The 27,616-nt window shown below is 41.4% G+C and overlaps 1 protein-coding gene across 7 annotated transcripts in view; it reads right to left on the reverse strand.

The window, feature by feature from the left end:
* The window catches only part of LOC132402718 (CAP-Gly domain-containing linker protein 4-like), a 332,263-nt gene that overhangs the window by 97,300 nt on the left and 207,347 nt on the right, over positions 1-27,616 (reverse strand). For all 7 annotated transcript variants that reach the window (XM_059985680.1, XM_059985681.1, XM_059985679.1 and 4 more), the window contains one exon: positions 16,056-16,199. In XM_059985680.1, coding sequence (XP_059841663.1) covers positions 16,056-16,199 — 144 coding nt within the window. The remainder of the gene's footprint in view (positions 1-16,055; positions 16,200-27,616) is intronic.

The raw sequence follows: 27,616 nt of genomic DNA on the forward strand, positions 1-27,616 counted from the left end.
ATTTAAGCTACACACCCATCCTGAATCAAATACTCTAGGGTGATATTTGACTGTCATTAAATGGCTGCAATTTTTCAATTTTGGGAACCCAATCCAAAACTATACATGTAAGCTGTATAGCTGTAAGACAGATCAGATGAGTTTTCAATTACCCTTAATGGCTGCCTAAAACAGTAAGGTCTTTTTATTAATGGGGGTGGTTGATGCCTGTTTTACACCAAGCAAGGAAACAGAATAGTGATGAATGGGTTAGAAGCCAGAGTCGATCTCTATAACACTTGCAAATGTAAAATAAAACTATTGTGGAGTCAAGCCAGCAACACCATAATATCTAATTCACACTATTCAGAATTCAGAATCAGAATCGGGTTTATTAACACTGGCATGTGACTTGAAAATTTGTTAACTTAGCAGCAGCAGTTCAATGCAATACATAATCTAGCAGAGACAGAAAGAAATAACAAATAAAATATAATAATAAATAACAGGTATGTTTGTAAATCTATTATGTATATTATACATGATTATTAAAAATGTGCAAAAACAAAAATACTGTATATTAAAAAAGTGAGGTAATGTCCAAAGCTTCAAAGATGGCAGAGGGGAAGAAGCTGTTCCTATCATCATCATACCATTCATTGTACCCTTCCCTGACCTCTAAGTTTAAATTTTGGGCCTCAGCTGGCATGGCAAATGTTGTGATAATACTCATTTTGCTATCTCTAAAGCTGTCACCGTTTCAATATTTTTCCAAGACACCTGGCGATCTGGACTCCTCTAACTTGGTGTTTTAAATTTCCTGAATTCAATTAAAACATCTTCAACTACAAAGGTTCCAAACTCTGGAATTCCCTTTCTACACCTTTAGAGTTATCTCACAATTCTCCTTTAAGGCTCTATACAATCTATTTCTTTGATTAAGTTTTTAGTGGTCTAATAAATCCTTGTGGTTAAATATCATTTTTTTATTATTCTTTATGTGAAGGGGCTTGCAGTGTTTTCCATATTAAAGATGACATGGAAACCCAAGTTGTGTTTTTGTTTCCATACAAATGATTATTCTTGGAGTTTTTTCCGTATTTTGAGGATTCTAATGATTCTTTATTTATCAGTATTCATCTCTACTGATATTAGAAAGCAAATATAATGTTGCTGTTTTTACTTAATTTTTGTGCTTAAAGAAAATATCCAGCCCCTAAATACCATGGCATTTAAATAGTAGAAAGGTAACATTAAACACAAATATATTCCTGTATTTTCTTAATTTCTATATTACTAACTATAACTAAAATGATCATAATACTATTAAGTATCTGTGAAGATTGGCTAAACACAGTTTATTCCTCACCGGGAGAGAGAGACTTTGCAGATCAGAAATAACCTTGCACTCAATGGCAGTAAGACCAAAGAATTGCTTGTGAACTTCATGAAGGGTAAAATAAGGGAACACACACCAGTCCACATCAAGGGATGAAAAGTGAAAAGGGTGAACAGTTTCAAGTTTCTGGGTGTTAACAGACTAAAAGAATGGGCATAGAAGTGGCCAGTGGAATACAGTGTACAGGAGTATATTGTCAAACACTTTAGAAGAAGAAATAAAGGTATAGACTATTTTCTGAACAGGGAGAAAATACGAAAATCAGCAGGTCAGGAGTCCATGTGCAGGATTCCCTAAAGGTTAACTTGCAGATTGAAGCAGTGATAAGGAAGGCAAATTCAATGTTAGCAGTCATTTCCAAAGAACAAGTATATAAGAGCAAGGATGTAATGCTGAGGGTTTATAACTTATTGGTCAGACTGCACTTAGAGTATTGTGAGCAGTTTTGGTTCAATCATCTAAAAGATGTGCTGGCATTGGAGAGAGCCCAGAGGAGGTTCACTAGAATGATACCAGGAATGAAAGGGTTAATATATGAGGAGCATTTGATGGCTCTGGGCCCGTACTTCTTGGAATTTAGAAGGAGCCATTCCTCACTCAAAGATTGAGAAACAGCTTCTTCCCGTCTGACATCAGATTTCCAAATGGACATTGAACCCATGAACGCTACCTCACTACTTTTTTTGCACTACTTATTTAACTAGATATTTACATACATACACACATACAGCATATTTGCTGTAACTTACAGTTTTTTATTATTATGTACTGGAATGTACTGCTGCTGCAAATTTCACAACATGTGCCGGTGATATTAAATCTGATGCAAATACTACTGATGCTAATGGGGGGAATTTCATCAACATCCATTGAATATTGAAAGGTCTAGATAGAGTGGATGCGGACAGGATGTTTCCTATATTGGGGGAATCTAGGACAAGTGGGCACAGCCCCAGAATAGAGTGATGTCCATTTAGGACAAAGATTAGGAGGAATTTCTTTAGCCAGAGAGTGGTAATTCTGTGGAATTCATTGTCACAGGTGGCTGTGATGGCCAGGTCATTGGGTATATTTAACACAGAAAACCTACAGCACAACACAGGCCCTTCAGCCCACAAAGCTGTGCCGAACATATCCTTAACTGAGAAATTACCTAGGGTTACCCATAACCCTCTATTTTTCTGAGCTCCATGTACCTGTCCAGAAGTCTCTTTAAAGACTCTATCGTATCCGCCTCCACCGCCATCGCCGGCAGCCCATTCCACGCACTCACCACTCTCTGCGTAAAAAAACTTACTCCTGACATCTCTGTACCTACTTCCAAGCACCCTAAGACAGTCCTCTCCGGGAAAAAGCCTCTGACTATCCACGCGATCAGTACCTCTTTGCATCTTATACACCTCTATCAGTTCACCTCTAATCCTCCGTTGCTCCAAGAAAAAAAGGCAGAGTTCACTCAACCTACTTGCATAAGGCATGCTCCCCAATCCAGGCAACATCATTGTAAATCTCCTCTGCACCCTTTCTACAGTTTCCACATCCTTCCTATAGTAGCTGACCAAAACTGAGCACAATACTCCAAGTGGGGTCTGACCAGGGTCCTATATAGCTTCAACATTATCTCTCAGCTCCTAAACTCTGTCCCACGTTTGATGAAGACCAATGCACCGTATGTCTTCTTAACCACAGTCTACCTGCGCAGCAGATTTGATTGTCCTATGGACTCAGACCCCAAGATCCCGCTGATCCTCCACACTGCCAAGAGTCTTACCATTAATACTATATTCTGCCATCTTATTTTACCTACCAAAATGAACCACTTCACACTTATCTGGGTTGAACTCCATCTGCCACTTCTCAGCCCAGTTTTGCATCTTATCAATGTCCCACTGTAACCTCTGACAGCCCTCCACACTAACACCTCCAACCTTTAGCAAATTTACTAATCCATCCCTCCACTTCTTCATCCAGCTCATTTACAAAAATCACGAAGAGTAGGGGTCTCAGAACAGATCTCTGAGGCACTCCACTGGTGAACGACCTCCATGCAGAATATGATCTGTCTACAACCATTCTTTGCCTTCTGTGAGCAAGCCAGTTCTGGATCCACAAAACAATGTTCCCTTGGATCCCATGTCTCCTTACTTTCTCAATAAGACTTGCATGGGGTACAGGTTTCCAGGTTGCCAGGTTCTTGATTTTCAGGGCATGAACAGTTATGGGGAGACAGCAAGAGAAGAGAGTTGAGAAGGAAAATAAAACAGACATGATGAAATGACAGATCAGACTCGATGGACGGAATACCTAATTCTGCTTCTATCACTTATGGTCTAAAAGGAGTGATGGTTCTCACTGATAACTAGTGAGAAATAAGCAATAAGACAAATTAGAAAGGTTTTGTTCATTGTTGTTTCAAGCATTTACACTTGGGAGATACCAGAAACAGCCAGAAGTGAAAATTAAACAATTTCACTATGTTGACACGTTCATTGGTAGGTCACATCTGCAACTTCCAGTTAGCGGACGATTTCTCTCCATGCTGCTCTGACATATTGGGAAATCATGTTCATGGCAAGTTACAGCAGTGGTTCACCATTGCCTTCTGCCAGGTGAGTCTTCTTTTAAAAAAGAGATCACCAGCTCTTAACCCAGCACAGATGGAGAGCGTGCAAGGGAGCTGGCCAAATTCGAACTCAGGACCTCTCGCCCCGAAGTCCAGCGCTGATGCCATTACGCCACCAGTGGGCTACACATTAGGAACTACAAAAAAATTGAAGGTATCTAAAATCATATTGAATGCAACAATGAAAATTATGATTTGGAGGATGTGACTGTCAAAAGCATTGTATGAAGGCAGTCCATTATCTGCACTAGGTGTCTGCGTTGATTTTGTTCATTTATATTCAATCAAAAGAACGTGACTGCGTACTCTGGATGAATTCTTCCACTGATAACTATTAGTAACTAATACAGTTTTATAGTACTGTAGTAGTATTGGTAGTGTTCTCATTTGTACTGTTCTTCATTTAAATCCAAAATTTGTTACACAGTTAAATGATAGCTTATCTTTTTTATATCCTTTTAACTATTTCCATGGAACTTTGGCTAATTGGGGCATCCATTTAATTGGGTCAAAATATATAGGTCCTAATGTATCCTAATTCACCAGAATCCACTGTGGTTGGATTATGTTGTTCTCCAATTTTGACAATTTACTTGCAAACATTTCCTCACCATGCGAGGAGACAAACAATGCACTGGCAATGACTCCTCGCATACTGACGAAACATTTGCAAGTATATTGCCAAGATCAGAGAACAACTCAACCCATCCATCAACTACCCAAGCTATACATTTTCTGTATTATATCCAGAATCCACTGTATTTTACACTTATTCTCATGGAAAATTATAATAGTACTCTTTTACTTCTAATGGCTGCCAGAAATGTGTCTTTACTATCAGTTTGACATAGAGAAAAATATCGTGATGAACTTGTCTCATCTAATACTGATCACATTTTATCAAAGAAAATAAGTTCAGGCTGGAAGAATAGATGGAAAATTAGGTTACTCGCTTTTTTCTTCTATAACTAGAATCAAAGACATTCATTTGTATAGCATGCTTAAAGACTTCACGATTTTTCAAAGCCGATAAATAACTTATGAAATATAATTATTCCAGTAGTGTGTGGAAAAGCAACCAATTTGCACAAATAAATTGGGTTTTTTGGTACTACAGGTTGACCTTCACTAATCCGACACCATTAAACCCTAAAGAGAGCCGGATTAGTGGAAATGCTGGATTACAGAAGGATCACATTAAGCAATAGCTAACCACCTCATCATACCTTTAAAATATCATGTAGATCCGTACAAGATAGATAATAATGAAACAGAAATAGTAAATGAGTAGCAAGTGAAAATTTAATAAGGTAATATTAAATTTAATATTACAGGTACAGACAAAATAAAGGGTACAGGTAAATGTCCAGGAATTAACTTATACAGAAATTTAATCTGCCATTGTCCAGGGGCTGAATTAATGATGTACAGTTAGGTGGCAGGAAGATACAGAAAACATTGTTTTTTGCCAAGAGTTCTGCTTTTGGGTGTGCTGAACAGTTGTCTAAAACAAGCATTATCTTACAGTTGTGGTGCAGGCCAACAGAGTCACAGTGAGCTCGTGCTTTGCGAACAAAATAATTTTCAAACCATTCTAGTGTGATGCTAGTTATAATCCATCTGCTTTTGTTAGCACAGTAAATTACAGGAAATTGTGTCATACCTTTGAAGGCCCTGGGACATAAACTTTTGCCAGTGACCAGTATCTTACATCTGTGGGTTCCTGCAGTATTAGAGCAGCCTAGCACAGTCACACGATTTCTCGATGCCTTATACCCTGTTGGCGATTCTGCATCTGCTGTTGTTAGTGTTCTTCTTGGTGTACATCTCCAATACAAAGCAGTCTCATCAGCATTGTACACCTGCTCGGGGCTTAATTTTTCATCAGAGACTAACTTGGTGAACTCGTCAACAAACTCTGCTGCTGCTTCCTTGTCTGCTGAACATTTTTCACCACACACTGCATGAAACTATAAGCCAAGATGCTGCTTGAACCGATGAAGCCAGCCTTCACTATAGTCACACTGATAGTCCTAGTTCTTCATGAAACACTTTTGCTTGTTCCTTCACCATATCTCCAGATAGTTCAACACCTTCACTTACATGAAAATTAAACCACATTATTAGCACTTTGTCTAGTTCCGAACTTCTTCCGTCTTTCATTGTCTTTCTTACTCACATCTGTTTCTTTGAGCCACTAACAGCAAAAAAATGTAGCAGTTTTTCTTTCCATTTCTTTATATCATACACTGTGAAAGAGCCAATGTTGTAACACTCGCACAAGCTTTTCACTGATACACCACTGTCCAGTTTTTTTCAAGAGTTCAATCTTATTTTTAATGGATATGGTGCAGTGTTTTCGCTTCACAGCATGAGGTGCATTTCCTTTACTCACTGGGGCCAAAAAAGAGCAAATGATATTAATAAATGCAGGAAAACAAGCAGGAATTACCTGTCTGTGCTTACAAGAGCAAGCCAACACATGAACAGATCTAGCGTAACCAAAACAATATGCAGCAGATTGATACAGTGGCCCAGGAAATTTGAAATTACAGAAAATCTGAAACCAGTGCCGGATTATCGAAGGAACCGGATTACAGGTAGTCGGATTAGTGAAGGTCGACCTGTATTAGATTAAATTATAAATGTTGGCTAGGAAATTAGGAGATATTCTCAAATGCTACCTTGATTTAGCATTTCATCCAGAAGTCAGATTATTCGGCACTGAAGAACTCCCTCAATACTACACTGAAGTACCAATCTGGATATATGCTCAACTTGAATATAACAGCCAGTCCAGAAGGCTGTTAAAAAGGGTTCTAGAAGGAAGCCTAGCAATTATAGACCTGTCAGTTTGACATCAGTGGTGGGTAAATTAATGGAAAGTATTCTTAGAGATAGTATTTATAATTATCTGGATAGACGGGATCTGATTAGAAGTAGCCAGCATGGATTTGTGCATGGAAGGTCATGTTTGACAAACCTTATTGAATTTTTTGAAGAAGTTACGAGGAATGTTGACGAGGGTAAGGCAGTGGATGTAGTCTATATGGACTTCAGCAAAGCCTTTGACAAAGTTCCACATGGAAGGTTAGTTAAGAAGGTTCAGTCGTTAGGTATTAATGCTGGAGTAATAAAATGGATTCAACAGTGGCTAGATGGGAGATGCCAGAGAGTAGTGGTGGATAATTGTTTATTGGGATGGAGGCCGGTGACTAGCGGGGTGCCTCAGGGATCTGTTTTGGGCCCGATGTTGTTTGTAATATACATAAATGATCTGGATGATGGGGTGGTAAATTGGATTAGTAAGTATGCCGATGATACTAAGGTAGGAGGTGTTGTGGATAATGAGGTGGATTTTCAAAGCTTGCAGGGAGATTTATGCCGGTTAGAAGAATGGGCTGAATGTTGGCAGATGGAGTTTAATGCTGAGAAGTGTGAGGTTCTACATTTTGGCAGGAATAATCCAAATAGAACATACAGAGTAAATGGTAGGGCATTGAGGAATGCAGAGGAACAGAGAGATCTAGGAATAACTGTGCATAGTTCCCTGAAAGTGGAGTCTCATTTAGATAGTGTGGTGAAGAGGGCTTTTGGAACACTGGCCTTTATAAATCAAAGCATTGAGTACAGAAGTTGGGATGTAATGCTAAAGTTGTACAAGGCATTGGTAAGGCCAAATTTAGAATATTGTGTGCAGTTCTGGTCACCGAATTATAGGAAAGATATCAATAAATTAGAGAGAGTGCAGAGACGATTTACTAGGCTGTTACCTGGGTTTCAGCAATTAAGTTACAGAGAAAGGTTGAACAAGTTAGGTCTCTATTCATTGGAGCGTAGAAGGTTGAGGGGGGGATTTGATCGAGGTATTTAAAATTTTGAGAGGGATAGATAGAGTTGACGTGAACAGGCTATTTCCATTGAGAGTAGGGGAGATTCAAACTAGAGGACATGATTTGAGAGTTAGGGGGCAGAAGTTTAAGGGAAACACGAGGGGGTATTTCTTTACTCAAAGAGTGATAGCTGTGTGGAATGAGCTTCCTGTAGAAGTAGTAGAGGCCAGTTCAGTTGTGTCATTTAAGGTAAAATTGGATAGGTATATGGACAGGAAAGGAGTGGAGGGTTATGGGCTGAGTGCGGGTAGGTGGGACTAGGTGAGATTAAGGGTTCGGCACGGACTAGGAGGGCCAAGATGGCTTGTTTCCATGCTGTGATTGTTATATGGTTATATGTTATATGGTAAGGCAAGTAATGGGCAATACTAACCAGCAAGCAAATGGAATTAATATACTTGGGCAAAATAATTGACTTCAATATGATGAACCGAAGGGCCCACTTGCACGTTATGTAATTTTATGACTCTATTTACACCCAAACTCAGGTTATCAATACAACTTCAAACATCTTGTGATTGACATGTGGCCATTAAAATTTGTGACATAAACCACACAAATATACTAAGTAATTGAAGCTTAAAGATCAAGGATCAATTTTATTCGCCATATACATTTACACGTAATGGGAATTTCCTGTGGTGTGTTGGTCAGGGCACAAAGAATACAGAATTATTTTAAAAAGTAAAGTTAAAGGTTAAAGTATGGATATAGAATAAAATACGTATAAATGGGGGCATAGAGGTTAACACAACACTTTACTGTACAGCCAACACATGTTCAATTCCTGCCACTGCCTGTGAGGAGTTTGTATGCTCTCCTCATGACGCAGTGCTCTGATTTCCTACCTCAATACAAAGGTGTACCAGTTGGTAGGCGAATTGGTCATTGTAAATTGTCCCGTGATTAGGCTTGGATTCAATTGGAAGATTGTTGAGGAGAATGGCTCAATGGGCAAGAAAGGCCTATTCTGCACAGTCTCTCAATAACATTTTTATAAATTTTATATACATTAATATAGAATGTATTTACAATGTAAACAGCATTATAAAAATTATTTAAGTATTTATAGTGCAGAGATGGGAATAGTTCAACTTTAAATATTTTGCCTGATGAGTATAATTATATTCTCAATAGAAAAGGTTTTCATTTTGTTTTTCAATCAGCACCACCTAGTGTAATAATATAGCTCATTATTCAGAAAGCTGCTACATTTCATTACAATATACCAGTTCATTATAGCTTTGCTTCAATTAGATGCAATCTTAGAGCTTGTGGTTTTTAGGTTCAAGGATCTTACTAGAAAGTTAGCCTATAATCCAACCTGACACTTCAGCACCTTACTGAAGAAGTACTGCATATTAAGCTTTCATGGAGAGTTTAACCTGATGCTCCATAGAGGAAATGGAAAAAGTTCCACTGCATAATTCAATGAAGTGCAGGCGAGTTCTTCCTGTTCCATTAGCTAGCATTTATCCCTCAACCAATTTTTGAATAATGGTGAGTTATTTCAATCCTTTTTATGGTAAATGAACTTGCGTTTTACTTGTCAAATCAATACATTTCTTTAATGGCAGTAAGGAAGTTTGAGATGTTCTGAGGTCAAGAAATTCACAGTAAGTTAGAACATTGTATATGTTTCTAATCAAGAAGCTTGCACATTGAGTAAGCAACCAGAAGGTCACAAGAACAGCCTAATGTCTACCTAAATTTATTTAGAACATTCACAAAATATGTCACTAACGTTATTTTGCCATCAACAGTTCTAGTGGAGATCATTACTGCTAATAAGAATTTAAGTCAACGCTGTTATTAAGTTTCCTGACATCTGCCTAGTTATCCACACTAGACGTTTTTGTAGATTCATATTATCAGCATACAACCTGCCAGTTCTTATTTCTCTCATGAAGTGTGGGTCACTAGCAAGAGGTCATTCCTCATTACCATTAAGAAGATAGTGAAAGCATTCATTAATTCAGATAGTCCCAGAGCTGTTAGGAACCTCTGCATATCTGTTGATATAGTTGAGGTTGCATACTTCGCTCTAAGTGTGTTTAGCAGATGGTACATGCCAGCACTGATGATGGAAGAAACAAGTGTTTCTGATGGAGAATGGCATGTTAACTAAATGGACTTTGCTGCTTTAAAAGGAGTTCAAGTACCCCAGCTCTGTTTGAGTTGCATTTATCCACAAAAATAAAGTAACTCGCTACACACCTGGCTCATGGTATAAGGATGGTGGAAAGACTTTGGAGACAGAGGAGGTGAAAGATTCTCTGCAGAACACCAAGCATCCAGCTAACATTGGACCGCGTGTTATGTTTCTGGTCAATACTAAGCCTGTAGACTGCTTAAAGTTGAAGTATTTGATAACGGTACAAATGATGACTAATACTATTACTCATTTACTAGAGGTAGTTATTGACTGGCATTGAATTGCCTTGAATATTACTTAACATTTATCACTACAAACTCTGTTCTTAATTATCTGTGAATGGAACTAAACATGGAAATCTTCAGCCCTATTTTACTTGGACTTATTTTTGCCGCATGAAATTTTTCACACATTCATACCCAGTGCTCTCATGTCATTCCAACTGGTTGCTTAGTCACCATGGTACTGCTATTGAAATAAACCTATTATAAAAGTTTATAATTAATCCTACATATTAAGGGAGTAAATATTTTTGCAATTATTACAAATATAATGGGTTAAAACCAGACCATAGAACATCAGATTTCTGAAAACAAATTATCAAATAACTAAAAGTCAATAGTCAATTAACTTTATGGAATTGAAAGATTCTGAAAAAGATTGTTGCTTGCTTAGTCATTTATCTTGCTGTATTGTTCTATTTAAGCTGTTCTTCAGCATTGAGGATGACATGCTTCTCCAGTTAGCTGGATTTTCAGGTGACCAATGAGGCAAATGTGGTAATGTTTTGATGGATTTTTCTCATTTAGGGAAGTGGACCAAGGATTTGTAAATGGATTTTTAATACAGATAAAAGTAAGGTGATGCAGTTTGGAAAGAAAAAAAAAACTAAGTAGTATGTATACTCTGAATGGTTGGGCATGAGGGAGTGTAATGGAACAGGAGGACCATGAAGTACATGTGGATAGTTCATTGAAAGTGGTATTACAGGTAGACAGGATGGTGAAAATGGTATTCAGCATTTGGCCTTCATCAGTCAGGGCACAGAGTATACAAATTTGGTCATTATGTTAAATTGTATAAAGCGTTGGTGAGGGGAGTACTTTTGCTAGAACAATTCACATAGAGAGTGGTGGGTGCATGGAATGCACTGCCAGTGAAGGTGGTAGAGGCAAATGCAGTAGGGTCTTTTAAGAGACTCTTAACTGGGTACACGGAGCTTAGAAAAATAGAGGGCTATGTGGTAGGGAAATTCTAGACAGTTTCTAGAGTAGGCAACATGGTCATCACAACATTGTGGGCAGAAGGGCCTGTAATGTGCTGTAGATTTCTATGTTTCTACAACAAAAAAGCCTGAGTTATAGGGAGGGGTCATTCAGTCTAAGTCTTTATTCATTAGAATACTGGAGAATCAGAGAAAACAAAAAGGATATTTAAGAGATTCAAATAGGCACATGGATGTACTGTATGAAAAATGAGGGTTTTGGTCTGTGTAACAGGAGTTAAATTAATCGTGGAATAAGGTTGGTAAGCTGACAATATCATGGGCCGAAGGACCCATACTGTGCTGCACTGCTCTATGTTCTTATTCTAAAAGAATTGTATTTGAACCTCACCTTGGCACCTGAGATATTTATGTTCTAGTGGTAAATAATTCAGGTGGTATTTTTAAAAAATGTTTCATGAAATAAAGCACAGAACTATTAATTGGTGGTACTCCCCAGCTTATTCAATAAATGCTTCATCAAGGAAGGATATTTTCCACCCTTACTGTGTCTCCACTGTTCATCAGATTCACTGATAGTGCTGATTCTTTACTGTACTCTTCAGTTTCAGACTATTGAGAATGGGCATTAAATGCCAGCACAGATCACAACATTTACAAATATAAAATAGGGTATAAATATTGCTGGACCTCCCTAGATTTATTCTGCACTAAAAATTGTCCTACAAATAGTTACTTTGCCATTGTCAAACTGTCCTCATGGTAGACCTTATAGTCTTACCTGCTACAATGAACAACCAAATTATTCTAGATGAACAAACTCTGGAAACAGTGCTCGCTTGATGTATACTGATGTATAATTATACTTGTGCACGAGAGGACATAATTTCATGGTTTAACATTCATTTCATTTCCAAGTTCTTCGTCATCATTGCTGGCACGGATGAGCTAAAACCTTTTGGGCTTAGCCTTACTCCAAACAGTATTTCTGACATCACCTTTGGGTCATGTTGAAGATTCCTCTCAATACAAGCTCATAAAAAGAGATAGATATTGACTTCTGTCATGCTGCAAAATTTTAAAAATGCCTTGGAAACTGTTGAAATAACATAACTGCATAGAGTTTAAGTTAGAAATGTGGAATCATTATTTCTGAAAAACATACTCATTGGCACCAAGAACCATGACCACCTTATTAGTCATGTTAATAATGTGAAAACGTTGGTCCTAAGTCTCTTTTCTCTTTTAGTAGTTTTAAATGGAATGAAACTGAAACCATAAAACATTAATCATCAAATTAATAAATATATTCGAAGGAGCTTAGACTAGACCCTCAAGGTTTACAACATTATCTGAATTCATTTATTTGATTATTGCACTGGGATTGCTTCTAGGTACCCATCAATTTTTATCAGATCTAAAACTGATAAAAGAAATTAAATAAATACTAATTTAAAAACAGGCATTCTTACATGTCTATCATTTGGCTACCAGTTGAATATTTAAAGATTTTATTAATGTAAGTTGCAAAAACATAAAATTAGTCAGCTCCATCATGGGTAAAAGCCTCCATAATATCCAAGACACCTTCAAGGAGCAACGCCTTAGGAAGGCGGCATCCATCATTAAAGACCCACACCACCCAGGACATGCCTTTTTCTCATTGGTACAGTTGGGAAGGAGGTACAGAAGCCTGAAGGCACACACTCAGCCATTCAGGAACAGCTTCTCCCCCTCTGTCAATGCAAATTGAACCCATGAACACTAGCTCACAATTTTTTTTTTATTTCTGACTTTTTTCCACTACTTATTTTAACATAACTATTTAATAGATATATTATCTACTGTAATTCATTTTCCCCATTATACTTATTTATCACATATTTCATTGTACCGCTGCCATAAAGTTAACAAATTTCACAACATATGTTAGTGATATTAAGCATCATTCTGATGTTTAGAACATCTGATGCTTTTCAGACATTCCATCACTTTATTTGTAACTCGTTCCTCTGAGAAAGTAGATTAACATTTTGCACTAGACTAAAGACAGCTACACAACTAACAAACTGCATTCATATAGCGCCTTTAATGTAATTGATCACCCCACCACAAGAGTACTAACATTAAAAAATCTCAATACTGAGACACAGAGGGAGATATTAAGGCAGCTGATCAAATGTTTGGAATAAGAGGGAGAATACCATGTTTTTGAGAGAGTTTGGGAAACCAAGACCCAAGTCAAAGTATCAAACCTCACAGATAATATTTTTTAGATCATTACAGGAACTACATGTACATTGCCAAAAACAAGCAAATTAGAAGATTAAATGCATGGCTGGATGAGGCAGAATCAAAGACATAACTCCTCAGGCATTGTCAACAGTTCCAGGGAAAGAAGGACTTGTTTTGCTGGAACAGCTCCCCTTAAATTGAGCTGGGACCAGTGTCCAGGAGAATCTAATAACTGAGGCAGTAGGAAGAATTTTAAACTAATGACATGCATTTGTGGACACATGTCATTAGAATTCAGAAAATAATTTATTCAAAAGAAGAGAAAAGCTGCAAAGCAGGGCATCCACTTTAGAAAAAAAGAGCACGAAGAAAGAGAGAGACAACTTACAGGTAATAAGACAATTGTGATCAGGATGAGGTTGGGAAAAATAGAAACAAGTTAAATTTAAAGGGGCAACACCAAAATGTGTACACTATAATAGATGAGTTAACAGTACAGTTCGATAAAATAAATATATGATCAAATAATGGTGGGAATATTCCAATACGCGACTTTTCAAAGGAATAGGCAAAATAGAAAAGGAATTCCACCTCGATTGCAAAGGAATAGACAGAGAGACCAAAGACTGGAAAATCAGGAGGCATAATCAATATTTCATAAATGCCCTAACTGTAGATGTGACATGTTATAGCTTATGTAATTTTCATATATAATGAAGAAAGCACATTTGCAGAAATATTTTGGTTGACAGGTTTATGGTATTTAATATCAGAAGGGCTATTTACTTAAGTAAAAACAGCCCATAAAGTTGTCATTGTTAAATTGTAGCCAACTATTAGATGACAGGAAGAAGATATGAAGTTGCCAAAAACCAAGCCTGAGAACTGGAAGGGTTTCAGATTATACAAAATGTGTGTATAAAATTCACAAAGTAGAAAATAGATTGCAAAAATAAGCTAGAAATAGGCCTAAGAAACCGGATTACAATATTGAGGGGATTAAATTCATTGCTAATTTTAATTCCTTATGGCTGTTTTGTGGTACCAGTCTGAAGCTGAAACAGGCTGTGTGCAACATTTGATCCTGCGGTGAGCTTACATACGATCTTTGACCATCTAGTTCCATTTGTTTAGCAACACCAATTCTCTGTCACTTCTTCTACACTGGACTACTCTAAAGCTCTCCTGATTAGCCTCTTAATTTGTCTTCGCCTTTCAAAAGCTTTTCAAACAAGTGCTTGCATATTGACTGATTTATCCATCATGACTGTACTATCTAACTGGCTCCTTGTCTAGTGATGCCTCAATGCTTGAATCTTCAGGGATACATTCCAATCTTTTTCAATCTTTATAGTCTTTTCTAACTTGCAATCTTTTTCATTTTCTATTCACTGCTTAATCACTCCAAAGTTCATTTCATTCCTTCTCTAACTTCTACCATTTCCGTTACAAATGTTTTTTAAAGACCATTCTTTTGGGCCTCTGTTCCAATGTTTTCATTCTGAGCTGGATATCATACTTGATAAACTGATGATCATGTGAATCACCTTGATACATTTACCATATAAAGATGCTGCTCTTTGAGGCAGATATTGAGGAAAAGGAAAAGGAGTAGAATTATCAGCAGAAATGACAATGAGCAAATCCAGAGCAGCAGGTCTGTCAAAAATGAGAAAAAAAGACTTTGGAAACATGGGAAGTGAGCAAAGAAAAGGACATGTAACATTTAAAAATTATTTTCATGAAACCAAATGAACATTCATGTTCATTTGCAGCCACTGTATATTTATTTATTCCAATAAATAAAGGGGACTTGTGAGTCCTTGTGCAGGATTACCTGCAAGTTTATTTGCAGGTTGGGTTTGTGGTGATGAAGGCAAATGCAATGTTAACATTCATTTCAAGGAGACTAGAATATAAAAACAAGGGTGTAAAGCTGAACTTTTAAAAAGCACTGGTAGGCCTCACTTGGAGTATTGTGAACAAGTTTGGGCCTCTTACCTTAGTAAGGATGTGCTGAAACAGAAGAGGGTTCAAAGAAGATTCATAAAAATTATTTCAGGGTTGAATGGCTTGCCATATGAAGACTGTTTGATGGCTCTGGGCCTACATTCGCTAGAATTCAGAAGACTGAGAGGTGAACTCTTTGAAACCTATAGAATGGTGAAAGACCCTGATAGAGTGGATATGGAAAGGATGTTTTCTATGATGGGAGAGTCTAAGACTGGAGGACACAGCTTTAGAATAGAGGAGTGTTCTTTTAGAACAGAGATGAGGGGGAATTTCTTTAGCCAAAGAGTGGCGAATCTGTGGAATTCTTTGCCACAGCTGTGGAGGCCAAGTCTTTATGTATATTTAAGGCAGAAGTTGATAGATCCTTGGTTGTTCAGGGCATGAAGGGAAATGGGGAGAAGGGAGGAGAATGGGGCTGAGAGGAAAAGTGGATCAGCCATGATGAAATGACAGAGCAGACTCAATGGACCAAATGGCCTAGTTCTGCTCCTATATCTTACGGTCTTATGGTCTAATAATTATAATTGACCTACCTGGTGCAAAATTAGTCTTCCCGTAGAACCGTGCAGTTCCACTCCTTTGCCCAACAACAACCACACGGTCACCAATTTGAATATCTGCCTTATTAGTCTCATCGCAGTCCAGGCTGCCAACAGATGGAACTCTCTTCCGCAAACCTAAATCAAACAATCACATTAAATCTTTTTTTAACATAATTATTATTCATGTGTTGTTCCTCTCTCCTTCTCAGCACAAAGTAAATTTGTCTGTGGTTTTTCAAAGGCTATGTCAAATTTTAGCACTATCATCTTCAAAATGGTAAGCATCAGTGCTGGTCTGTGGGAAAGGGAGAAATAAATTTCATTGAGAGATCAGTTACTATCATCATCAACATCAATTAGAACTAAAACAACAGACATTCACACTGCTCTTTAATGTGGGAAAATATCTTAGAGTTGTAATGAAAAAAAGGATGTCAAGCAAAAATCTTGATGCATGGGAGAGGTGACAAAAACACTGGCAGTTGGCAAAGATGTGGATTTTATGATAAGCCTGGTAGCTTCAGAGAGAGAAGAAACTCGAAAACCAAAGGATTCTGTAGGTATAAATGCTAATGCAGGAAGAATGTGGGTGGTTGGGTGTGGGGGAGTTGAGGAAATGCCATAAACAGAGAACCTTAAGCACCAATTATGTAAGTAAGAAGGAAAGTCAGAGAACAGGAAATTTGGACAGGGAGATGGGCTGTTTGTAGGACTGCTTAAATAAAAAGAACGGGGTTATTGAATTGGCAAATAGAAGAGAATAATTAACTGGAATAGAATTCAGGAAGTTGAATTATAAATGTGCTTAAGCTTATAAAGTGTAGAAGTTACAAGGGTGCTGAGAAGAAGTTCTAACAGCTTCAAAGGAATCATTTGGGTTAAGGTGGTAAAATAGGTAGAGTTAATAATGAAAGTGGACAACCTTACACATCTCGATTGCATAAATCCATCCAATACTTCAATCATTTTCATAATTCGATCAATCCAACTGCAAATGTTAAACCCATCCCATGCCTGCAGAAATCCTGAATATGCTATATACTCTGATGATTAGTGCACAAACTGCTACCTTAACCTTAGCTACACAAAGTGGTTTAGCATTTCTGCCAAGTCAAATTGCAAAATAAAGGTCTGCCTACTTGGAAGAAGACACTAAAACTGCTCAGGAGCAGTGCAGTAGAACATTCCTAGAGTGAAATAAAAGCTGATGGAAATTAATGGTGGTACGTAAAAACAACACAGAAAATAAACTACACTAGAATAGAGACCTACCCAGGACTGCATAATGTGTACAAAACAGTGCAGACATTACAATAAATAATAAACAAGACAATAGGCACGGTAGAAGGCAGTTAGTTGGTGTCAGTCCAGACTCTGGGTATTGAGGAGTCTGACGGCTTGGGGGAAGAAACCGTTACATAGTCTGGTCGTGAGAGCCCGAATGCTTCGGTGCCTTTCCCTGGATGGCAGGAGGGAGAAGAGTTTGTATGAGGGGTACGTGGGGTCCTTCATAATGCTGTTTGCTTTGCGGATGCAGTGCGTGGTGTAAATGTCTGTAATGGCGGGATGATCTTCTCAGCAGACTTCACCATCCACTGCAGGGTCTTGCGATCCGAGATGGTGCAGACTTTAGATCAGGGGTTCCCAATTTTTTTATGCCACGGACTCCTACTATTAACCAAGGAAGTCCGTGGACCCCAGGTTGAAGATCCCAGCTTTAGATGAATATTGGCAGACTCAGTAACTTGGAAAGGACAGGCAGATAGAGTATAGAAAACTGTGAGGTACACTTTGGTAGGAAAAAATGAAAAGCTGGATATTCTCATGCATTAATCACTGAAAGCTGCACAAAGTTTGCTTTTCATTTCATTATATTTATAGGATCTGTGAATACAAGCAGGCAACTTAAGCAGCATGTGTGGGAAGTTTAGTAGTGTAGGCACCGCTATACACCTGCAAGAAGTGCATCCAGCTTCTTTCAGACCATGTGAAGGAATTGGAGCTGGATCTGGATGAACTCTGGATCATTCGGGAGACTGAAGAATTAATCAGCTGGACATACAGAGAGGTAGTTACACCCGAAGTGCAGGACATAGTTAACTGGGCAACTGTCAGGAGGAGTAAAAGATACAGGCAGCTAGTGCAGAGTACACCTTGAGGCCATTCCCCTCTTAAAATCATGTAGAAAAACAAAAGGAATGCTATTTTGATTTGTTATTACTGAAAGATCATCCCAAATTACAATATAAATAAGGACATAATAAATACAGGTTTGAGTAGACCACTAAAGCTCTCCAATCTGCTCCACGATTGTCTGAGGATACTGAGGAGCCACTTCCCCAGCAAGCTACAGCGCTACTGAGAGAAAACTTCAATATGGAGATTCATGAGAGTGCTGCAACATAATGAATCGGGAAGCACAGAAAAGAAAGAAAATATTACTGTGTGTCCAAGAGTCCAAGTCACAGATATTAGCATATTAAGGTGATAGTTGCCTTGCATTTTCAGATAGTGCAGCTTGAGGCTTCTCTTTATTATAGGGCTTTAACAAGTTGCTGCCATCCTCTTGGTACATGTTCAACACTGCAGGCATTGTGTTAATGTAATGAAATTCAGAGTGTTTAATGATAGTGCCTATGCAGCAGGCAGCTTTGTGCTGAATAAGTTAAAGTTATTTATGTTTATATTTTAGTATGTTGTTGGCTTTATCCGGAATTAAAGTAAAAATTGTTCTTCCTGTTCTCTTGAGCTAGACTCAGAAATAACAGGAACACATTCTTATGATCAGCAGAACTATATAGAACTCATCACACGATGTTGTAGCGAATTGGGCTTCACGTAATTAAGAGCTGAGTTATTATTGCAACACCTTTTGCCACTTCTGATGTGTTATAACTGCCACAGTCATGAGCGGTGATCCCTGCGATAATGTTTACAGAAGAGCTGAAACGATAATGCTGAATGTTGAATGATAAGATGAAATGGCAAGATGGAAATCGTCACTGCCAGCTACCAGCATAGTGCAAAGTCAAGTGAAATTTTTTTTTAAACTGCAGTTGCTGGAAATAAAAATAGTAAACTCTGTTATTGCTCATCAGGTCAAGCTGCAAGTATTGGAAGAGAAGCAGAATTATCAAAACAGGGAAAAGGAGAGATACATGACAATTAACAGTATGAGAAAAGGTGAGGGAGAAATGCTAAGAACAATGAGAATGTTTCTAATGAGCCAATATTTAATTTTCTAACTTTCAATAACATATATACGAACCTTAATTACCCCAAAGGTCATTTTACATAGTCTGCTTTCTTCACAATGTGGTATGACTGTGAAATCTATCAGAATCAGGTTTATTATCACCAGCATGTGATGTGAAATTTGTGAACTTGGTAGCAGCAGTTCAATGCAATACATAATATAGAAAAAAAATAATAATAAATAAATAAGTCTTATTCAGTATACTTTATACAGTATACATATATTGAATTGATTAAAAATCATGCAAAAACAGAAATACTATATATTTTTTAAAAAATTGGGTCGTTTCCAAGGGTTCAATGTCCATTTAGGAATCGAATGGAAGAGAGGAAGAAGCTGTTCCTGAATCACTGAGTGTGTGCCTTCAGGCTTCTGTACTTCCTACCTGATGGTAATAGTGAGAAAAGGGCATGCCCTGGGTGCTGGAGGTCCTTAATAATGGACACTGCTTTCTGAAACACTGCTCCTTGAAGATGTCCTAGTACTGATTAAGATGGAGCTGACTAAATTTACAACCCTCTGCAGCTTCTTTCAGTCCTGTGCAGTAGCCACCGCACCCATACCAGACAGTGATGTAGCTGATCACAATGTTTTCCACAGTACATCTATAGAAGTTTTGGAATGTATTTGTTGTCATACCAAATCTCTTCAAACTCCTAATAAAGTATAGCCGCTGTCTTGCCTTCTTTATAACTGCATCAATATGTTGGGACCAGGTTAGATCCTCAGAGATCTTGACACCCAGGAACTTGAAACTACTCTCTCTCTCTGCACTTCTGATCCCTCTATGAGGATTGGTATGTGTTCCTTCATCTTACCCTTCCTGAAGTCCACAATCAGCTCTTTCGTCTTACTGATGTTGAGTGCCAGGTTGTTGCTGCACACCACTCCACTAGTTGGCATATCTCACTCCTGCACACCCTCTCATCACCACCTGAGATTCTACCAACAATGGTTGTATCGTCAGCAAATTTATAGATGGTATTTGAGCTATGCCTAGCCACACATGACAGCACAATCCTTGTCTGCCAAGCGATACCACCCCACCACCACCACTTGCTCTTCCTCATCCTTCTGTTGCATGGCAGACAAGGATCGTACTCTCATGATACCACATTGTGAAGAAAGCAGACTATATCAAATGACCTCTGGGTAATCAAGGCAGCAGAGTGGATATTGAATACAGCAATAGAATTTTCAGCTATGCATTTCCTAGTTATGTGACAAAGGGAAGACAGATTGGACAACCTTTGTCCTCAAAAATGTATCTCCCTTCCTGCACAAAGGCCAAATTATGGCAGGCTCAATTAATCTCAGGATGAACGAATCAAGCAAGTTTCTAGAATGCATAACATTGACCATGTACATGTTTAAGAAAGTAGAAATTTTATTTTGCTGAACACCTGCATTGAATTGAACAGCCTGAACATTTGGATGACCCACAATCTGGAAAAAACTGTAAACGTCCAAAAATCTAGTGCTTTCTGAACAAAGAAGAGATTAAGTCTCCTCTCATTATGTAAAAACTCTGCATGGTATATGCATCCAGAATAAGACCGCAAACTACAACGTGTGGTAGATGGAGACAGAAGGGAAATAGCAGATTCTAGAAATCTAGAGCAACACGCAAAATCCAGAGGAACCAATGGGTCAGGCAGCATCTATAGAAGGAATCAGATGGTTGATGTTTCAGTTCAAGAACTGGAAGGTAAAAGGAGTGACAGCCCATGTACAAAATTTGGGGGTAACAGTAGGACAATAGCTGTCAGCTGACAGCTGGGTCCAGGACATTGGGATGTGTGCGAAGCAGGAGGAATGGGAATGATACAAGGATCTTGGAGGTGATAGGTGGAAGTGACAAAGAACTGAAGAAGATGGAATCTGATAAGAAAGGACAGCAGACCATGGAATAAAGTGAAGGAGGTGAGGAGATAAACCACAGACAGGAATATGTGAGTGATGGACATAACAAGAAGGCAGGGGAGGGGAAAGAGAAGGACTGATGAGGTCAATGGGATAAGGGAAAATGAAGAACAGTGGGGAGTGATTAAGAGTAGTTAACCTTATAACCATATAACAATTACAGCACAGAAACAGGCCATCTTGGCCCTTCTAGTCCGTGCCGAACACTTACTCTCACCTAGTCCCACCTACCTGCACTCAGCCCATAACCTTCCATTCCTTTCCTGTCCATATACCTATCCAATTTTTTTTTAAATGACAATACTGAACCTGCCTCTGCCACTTCTATTGGAAGCTCGTTCCACACAGCTACCACTCTCTGAGTAAAGAAGTTCCCCCTCGTGTTACTCCTAAACTTTTGCCCCTTAACTCTCAACTCATGTCCTCTTGTTTGAATCTCCCCTACTCTCAATGGAAAAAGCCTATCCACGTCAACTCTATCTATCCCCCTCATTATTTTAAATACCTCTATCAAGTCCCCCCTCAACCTTCTACTCTCCAAAGGATAAAGACCAAACTTGTTCAACCTTTCTCTGTAACTTGGGTGCTGAAACCCAGGTAACATTCTAGTAAATCTCCTCTGTACTCTCTCTATTTTGTTGACATCTTTCTTATAATTTAGTGACCAGAACTGTACACAATACTCCAAATTTGGCCTCACCAATGCCTTGTACAAATTTAACTCCTATACTCAATATTCTGATTATAAATTTTGGAGGCCAACATACCAAAAGCTTTCTTCACCGCCCTATCCACATGAGATTCTACCTTCAGGGAACTATGCACCATTATTCCTAGATCACTCTGTTCTACTGCATTCCTCAATTTCCTCCCATTTACCATGTATGTCCTATTTTGATTAGCCCTACCAAAATGTAGCACCTCACATTTATCAGCATTAAACTCCATCTTCCAACTTTCAGCCCACTCTTCTAACTGGCCTAAATTTCTCTGCAAGCTTTGAAAACCTACTTCATTATCCACAACGCCACCTATCTTAGTATCATCTGCATACTTACTAATCCAATTTACCACCCCATCATCCAGATCATTAATGTATATCACAAACAACATTGGACCCAGTACAGATCACTGAGGCACACCACTAGTCACCAGCCTCCAACCTGACAAACAGTTATCCACTACTACTCTCTGGCATCTCCCATCCAGCCACTGTTGAATCCATTTTACTACTTCAATATTAATACCTAATGATTGAACCTTCTTAACTACCCTTCTGTGTGGAACCTTGTCAAAGGCCTTACTGAAGTCCATATAGACAACATCCACTGCTTTACCCTCGTCAATTTTCCTAGCAACCTCTTCAAAAAATCAGTTAGAGAAATCAACTGGTATATATCAGCCACAGCTACTTGGAATGATTAAGTGGTTAAGAACCCTGACCTTCACCTGTATGGGCAAGGTTGTCCAGGCATCATTGCGTTGCTAGGGCTCTAACTTGAAAAAGGTGACAGATATCTGACACCATTGCTTTTAAGGATGAGAACCTCTGAATGCATGGCAACTCAGATAAATCGAGCAGCTTCATTAAGGTCCCTCAAATTGTCCTCTTTTGCTCCTGGCTGAGTGGAGATCCAGATGGATTTTAAATAAAGGTATTGTGGCGACCCACCTCCCAGCGCACTCAAACCGGCTCACAAAGCAGCGCATGCCGGCATTGAGGCCGGTCCCAAAGAGGGCGCCAAGCCTGCTTCACCAGCAAGGGGAAAGCCCGCGCGTGGAACGGGACTGTGAATACGCGCCCCCTACAGCATTCCTGCCCGGGGAGGGCAGGATCAGGAAGGCTTTAAAAGCGAGGCCGCGAAGTTTGAATAAACCTCTTTTGCAACTGCAGCTCACCGACTCCATGTCATTATTTCAGCGCTGTGTGTAGCACACCGCTACAATTGGTGACCCCGACAGCCCAAACAATATTTGGACCGGAGATGAACAACGCCATATCTGTCTCATTCAGTTTCGTTAAAACTGCCAAGCTTTTGGACACTGCGACCTTACCTATGGTTCCAGCAAGCAGAAGCCCAATTCCACATTCGGCAGATAACCTCGAATGCCACACGTTACTACTACATGGTGAGCTCCCTCGACCAGGAGACAGCCACCCAGGTTGAGGAGTTCATACAATCGCCCCCAACGGACGGCAAATACACAGAATTCAAAGCCTTGCTCATAAGGACTTTCGGGCTCTCACGGCGCGAGCGAGATGCCCACTTACTGCACCTGGATGGATTGGGGGACAGACCACCGTCGGCTTTGATGAACGAGATGCTGACCCTGGCTGGAGGTTACAGGTCCTGCCTCATGTTTGAGCAGGCTTTCCTGGAGCAGCTGCCCGAGGACATACACCTGCTGCTGTCCGACGCGGATTTCAGCGACACCCGGAAGGTGGCGGCCCGGGCAGACGTGCTGTGGAAAGCCAAGAAGGAGAGTGGGGCGTCCATCACACAGATCACCAGGCCACGCTCCCAGCAGCAAACCAGACCCAGCCGCAGAGCCCGCTAACCCGAGGCAGGGGCGAGGAGACTAACAAACAATGGTACTTCTACCACCAGCAGTGGGGTGCAGAAGCCCGCCGTTGTAGCCTGCCCTGCAAGTTCCCGGGAAACACCAGGGCCAGCCGCCGCTGATGGCTACGGTGGCTGGCCATCGGGATAGCCTCCTGTATGTCTGGGACAAGCAGTCAGGACACCGCTTTTTGGTCGACACCGGAGCCGAGATCAGTGTCTTACCTCCGACAAGTTACGACACCCGCAACAGAGAACCGGGTCCCACCCTGAGGGCCGCGAACAGCAGCAAAGTAAGGACCTATGGCACCCATACTGTGCGGCTACAGTTCGGCTCCAGCCGGTTCACGTGGGACTCCACACTGGCTGCCGTAGTCCAACTGCTCCTGGGAGCGGATTTCTTGCAAGCTCACAGCCTACTGGTCGACCTGCCCAGGAAGAGACTGGTCCACGCCGAGACCTTTCAGACGTTCTCCCTGGGAGAAGCACAGTTGCCGCCCCACACCTAGACTCCATCACGCTGTCCGACAATGACTTCACCAGAGCCCTGGCGGATTTCCCATCGGTTCTGGCACCACAGTTCACGGCAGCCATGCCCAGACACAGCGTACAGCACCACATCCCGACACAAGGACCACCCCTCCATGCCCGTGTTCGAAGGCTTCCCCCGGACAAGCTCCGGCTGGCGAAGGAGGAGTTCAAGAGGATGGAGGAATTGGGGATCATACGGTGATCCGACAGCCCATGGGCCTCCCCCCTGCACATGGTGCCCAAAGCAACAGGGAGCTGGAGACCATGCGGCGACTACCACAAGCTGAACGAGGCTACAACACCAGACCACTACCCTGTGCCACAGATTCAGGACTTTGCAGCAAACCTGCATGGCGCACAGATCTTCTCCAAGGTAGACCTCGTCCGGGGATACTATCAAATCCCGATGCATCCGGACGATGTCCCCAAAACGGCACTCATCACCCCTTTCAGCCTTTTCAAGTTCCTCAGCATGCCGATCGGCCTAAAAAATGTCGCACAGACGTTTCAGCGGTTAATGGACGCGGTGGGATGCAACCTGGACTTTGCTTTCATCTATTTGGACGACATCCTCATAGCCAGCAGCAGTCGTCAGGAGCATCTGTCCCACCTCCGTCAACTCTACGCCCGACTGACTGAATACGGCCTGACAATCAACCGGACCAAATGCCAGTTCGGGCTTGACACCATCGACTTCCTGGGCCACAGGATCCCTAAAGATGGGGCAACCCCTCTGCCCACCAAGATAGACGCGGTCTGCCATTTCCCCCGATCCAACACAATCAAAGGCCTTCAGGAATTCGTGGGTATGGTGAATTTCTACCACCACTTCCTCCCTTCAGCTGCCCGAATAATGCGTCCCCTGTTCGCCCTGATGTCGGGTAAGGGCAAGGACATTACCTGGGATGAGGAGGCTGCTGCCGCTTTCATTAAAACCAAAGAAGCCTTGGCAAATGCCGCGATGCTAGTGCACCCCAGAACAGACATCCCTACCGCCCTCACAGTGGACGCATCCAACATGGCAGTCAGTGGAGTGCTGGAACAACTCATCGAGGGTCGCTGGCAACCCCTGGCGTTTTCCAGCAAACACCTACGACCACCCAAGCTCAAATATAGTGCTTTCAACCGGGAACTGTTGGCGCTATACCTGACAATCTGGCATTTCAGGTACTTCTTAGAAAGTAGGCCCTTCACCGTGTTCACGGACCACAAACCGCTTACCTTTGCATTCACGAAAGCATCCGACCCCTGGTCGTCCTGCCAGCAGCGACATCTGTCCTACATCTCCGAATACACGATGGATGTCCGACATGTCTCGGGGAAAGGACAATGTCGTGGCAGAAGCCCTCTCCCGCCCTAACATCCAAGCCATGTCCCAGGGGGTAGACTATGAAGCACTGGCAGAGGCGCAGCAGGCGGATGAGGAGATCCCTAGTTACAGGACTGCAGTCTCCGGTTTGCAGCACTAGGACCTCCCCGTAGACCCAGGTGAGAGGACCCTATTCTGTGACATCACCACCAGCCAACCCCACCCCGTTGTTCTGGCAGCCTGGCGGCGGCGCGTTTTCAACTCCATTCACAACTTAGTGCACCCCTCCATCAGGACAACCATCCGGATGGTAGCCAACAGATTTGTTTGGCACAGATTCTGCAAGCAGGTCAGTGAATGGGCCAAAACGTGCATGCACAGCCAAACAGCCAAGGCACAGCAGCACACCAAAGCTCTGCCGCAACAGTTCCACCCCACCCGCTGGCGTTTCAACCACACTCATGTGGGTATCATGGGCTCCCTGCCAGTGTCGCGAGGACCACGGCACCTCCTGACTATTGTGAACCGGTTCACAAGATGGCCAGAGGCGGTCCCACTCACCGATACCACCTCCGAATCTTGCGCCCGGGCACTGATTGCCACCTGGGTATCTCGCTTTGGTGTACCGGCCCACATTACCTCCGACAGAGGCGCCCAGTTCACCTCCAGTCAGTGGTCAGCTATGGCCAGCCTTTTGGGGACACAGCTGCACCACACAACTGCCTACCAACCACAGTCGAACGGACTAGCGGAGCGTTTCCACCGTCACCTGAAGTCGGCTCTCATGGCCCACCTCAAAGGGCCTAACTGGCTGGACGAGCTTCCCTCGGTCCTGCTCGGAATCTGCACGGCACCCAAAGAGGATCTGTACACCTCGTCGGCCGAGTTGGTGTATGGCGCACCCCTGGTTGTCCCAGGGGAGTTCATATCAGCCCCAAGGGGGCAAGAGGAAGAACCTGCTGCAGTCCTGGGCAGACTACACGAGAGGCTCGGTAACCTGGCCCCCATACCCACTTCACAGCATGGGCAGAACCCGACCTGCGTACCCAAAGACCTGCAAAACTGTAAGTTCATTTTTGTACAACGGGGTGGACATCGGGCACCACTACAGCGGCCCTACGAGGGGCCGTTTACAGTGATCAGAAACAATGAGTCCACATTCGTGCTGGACGTTGGGGGGAAAGAGGAGGTTTTCACAGTGGACCGACTCAAACCGGCCCATATGGACTTGGCGTAGCCGGTCGAGATTCAGGCACTGCGGTGCAGAGGCAGACCTCCCAAACAGAATCCAACCCAGACTGTGGACATTGGGGGGTGTATCGCCGGTTCTGGGGGGGTGGGGGAGGGGTTATGTGGCGACCCACTTCCCAGCGCACTCGAACCGGCTCACAAAGCGGCGTGCGCCGGTATTGAGGCAGGTCCCAAAGAGGACACCAAGCCTGCTTCACCAGCAAGGGGAAAAGCCCGCGCGCAGGATGGGACAGTGAATACGCACCCCCTACAGCATTCCTGCCCGGGGAGGGCGGGATCAGGAAGGCTTTAAGGCGAGGCCATGAAGTTTGAATAAACCTCTTTTGCAACTGCAGCTCACTGACTCCATGTCGTTATTGCAGTGCTGCGTGTAGCACACCGCTACAGTATCATATATTTTGTTAAATATAGTTTAACCACCAAAATTCAAGAGAACAAACAGTTGGAAAGTTCAATGCAGATGATTACAAAGACTTTTGATTCTAATGACTCATAACAAACCCACAGGTAATTGTCAATCCCTTAAATTAACACAGACTTCATTTAAGATTTATACAAATGCTAGAAACTAATCTCTGGCACGATCCACAATGAGTCACAATTTCATCTATTTTAAGGTAGAACTATCAATTGTGTGTTGTTTGACAACTGGTGTCATCCCTGGATGCCTTTTGTGCCTCAGCTGAGCTCCAACTGATGGGAAAGTGCTCAGAAAAGGTGC

The sequence above is a fragment of the Hypanus sabinus genome, chromosome 12 (genome assembly GCF_030144855.1).
Source record: "Hypanus sabinus isolate sHypSab1 chromosome 12, sHypSab1.hap1, whole genome shotgun sequence".
NCBI classification, from domain to species: domain Eukaryota; kingdom Metazoa; phylum Chordata; class Chondrichthyes; order Myliobatiformes; family Dasyatidae; genus Hypanus; species Hypanus sabinus.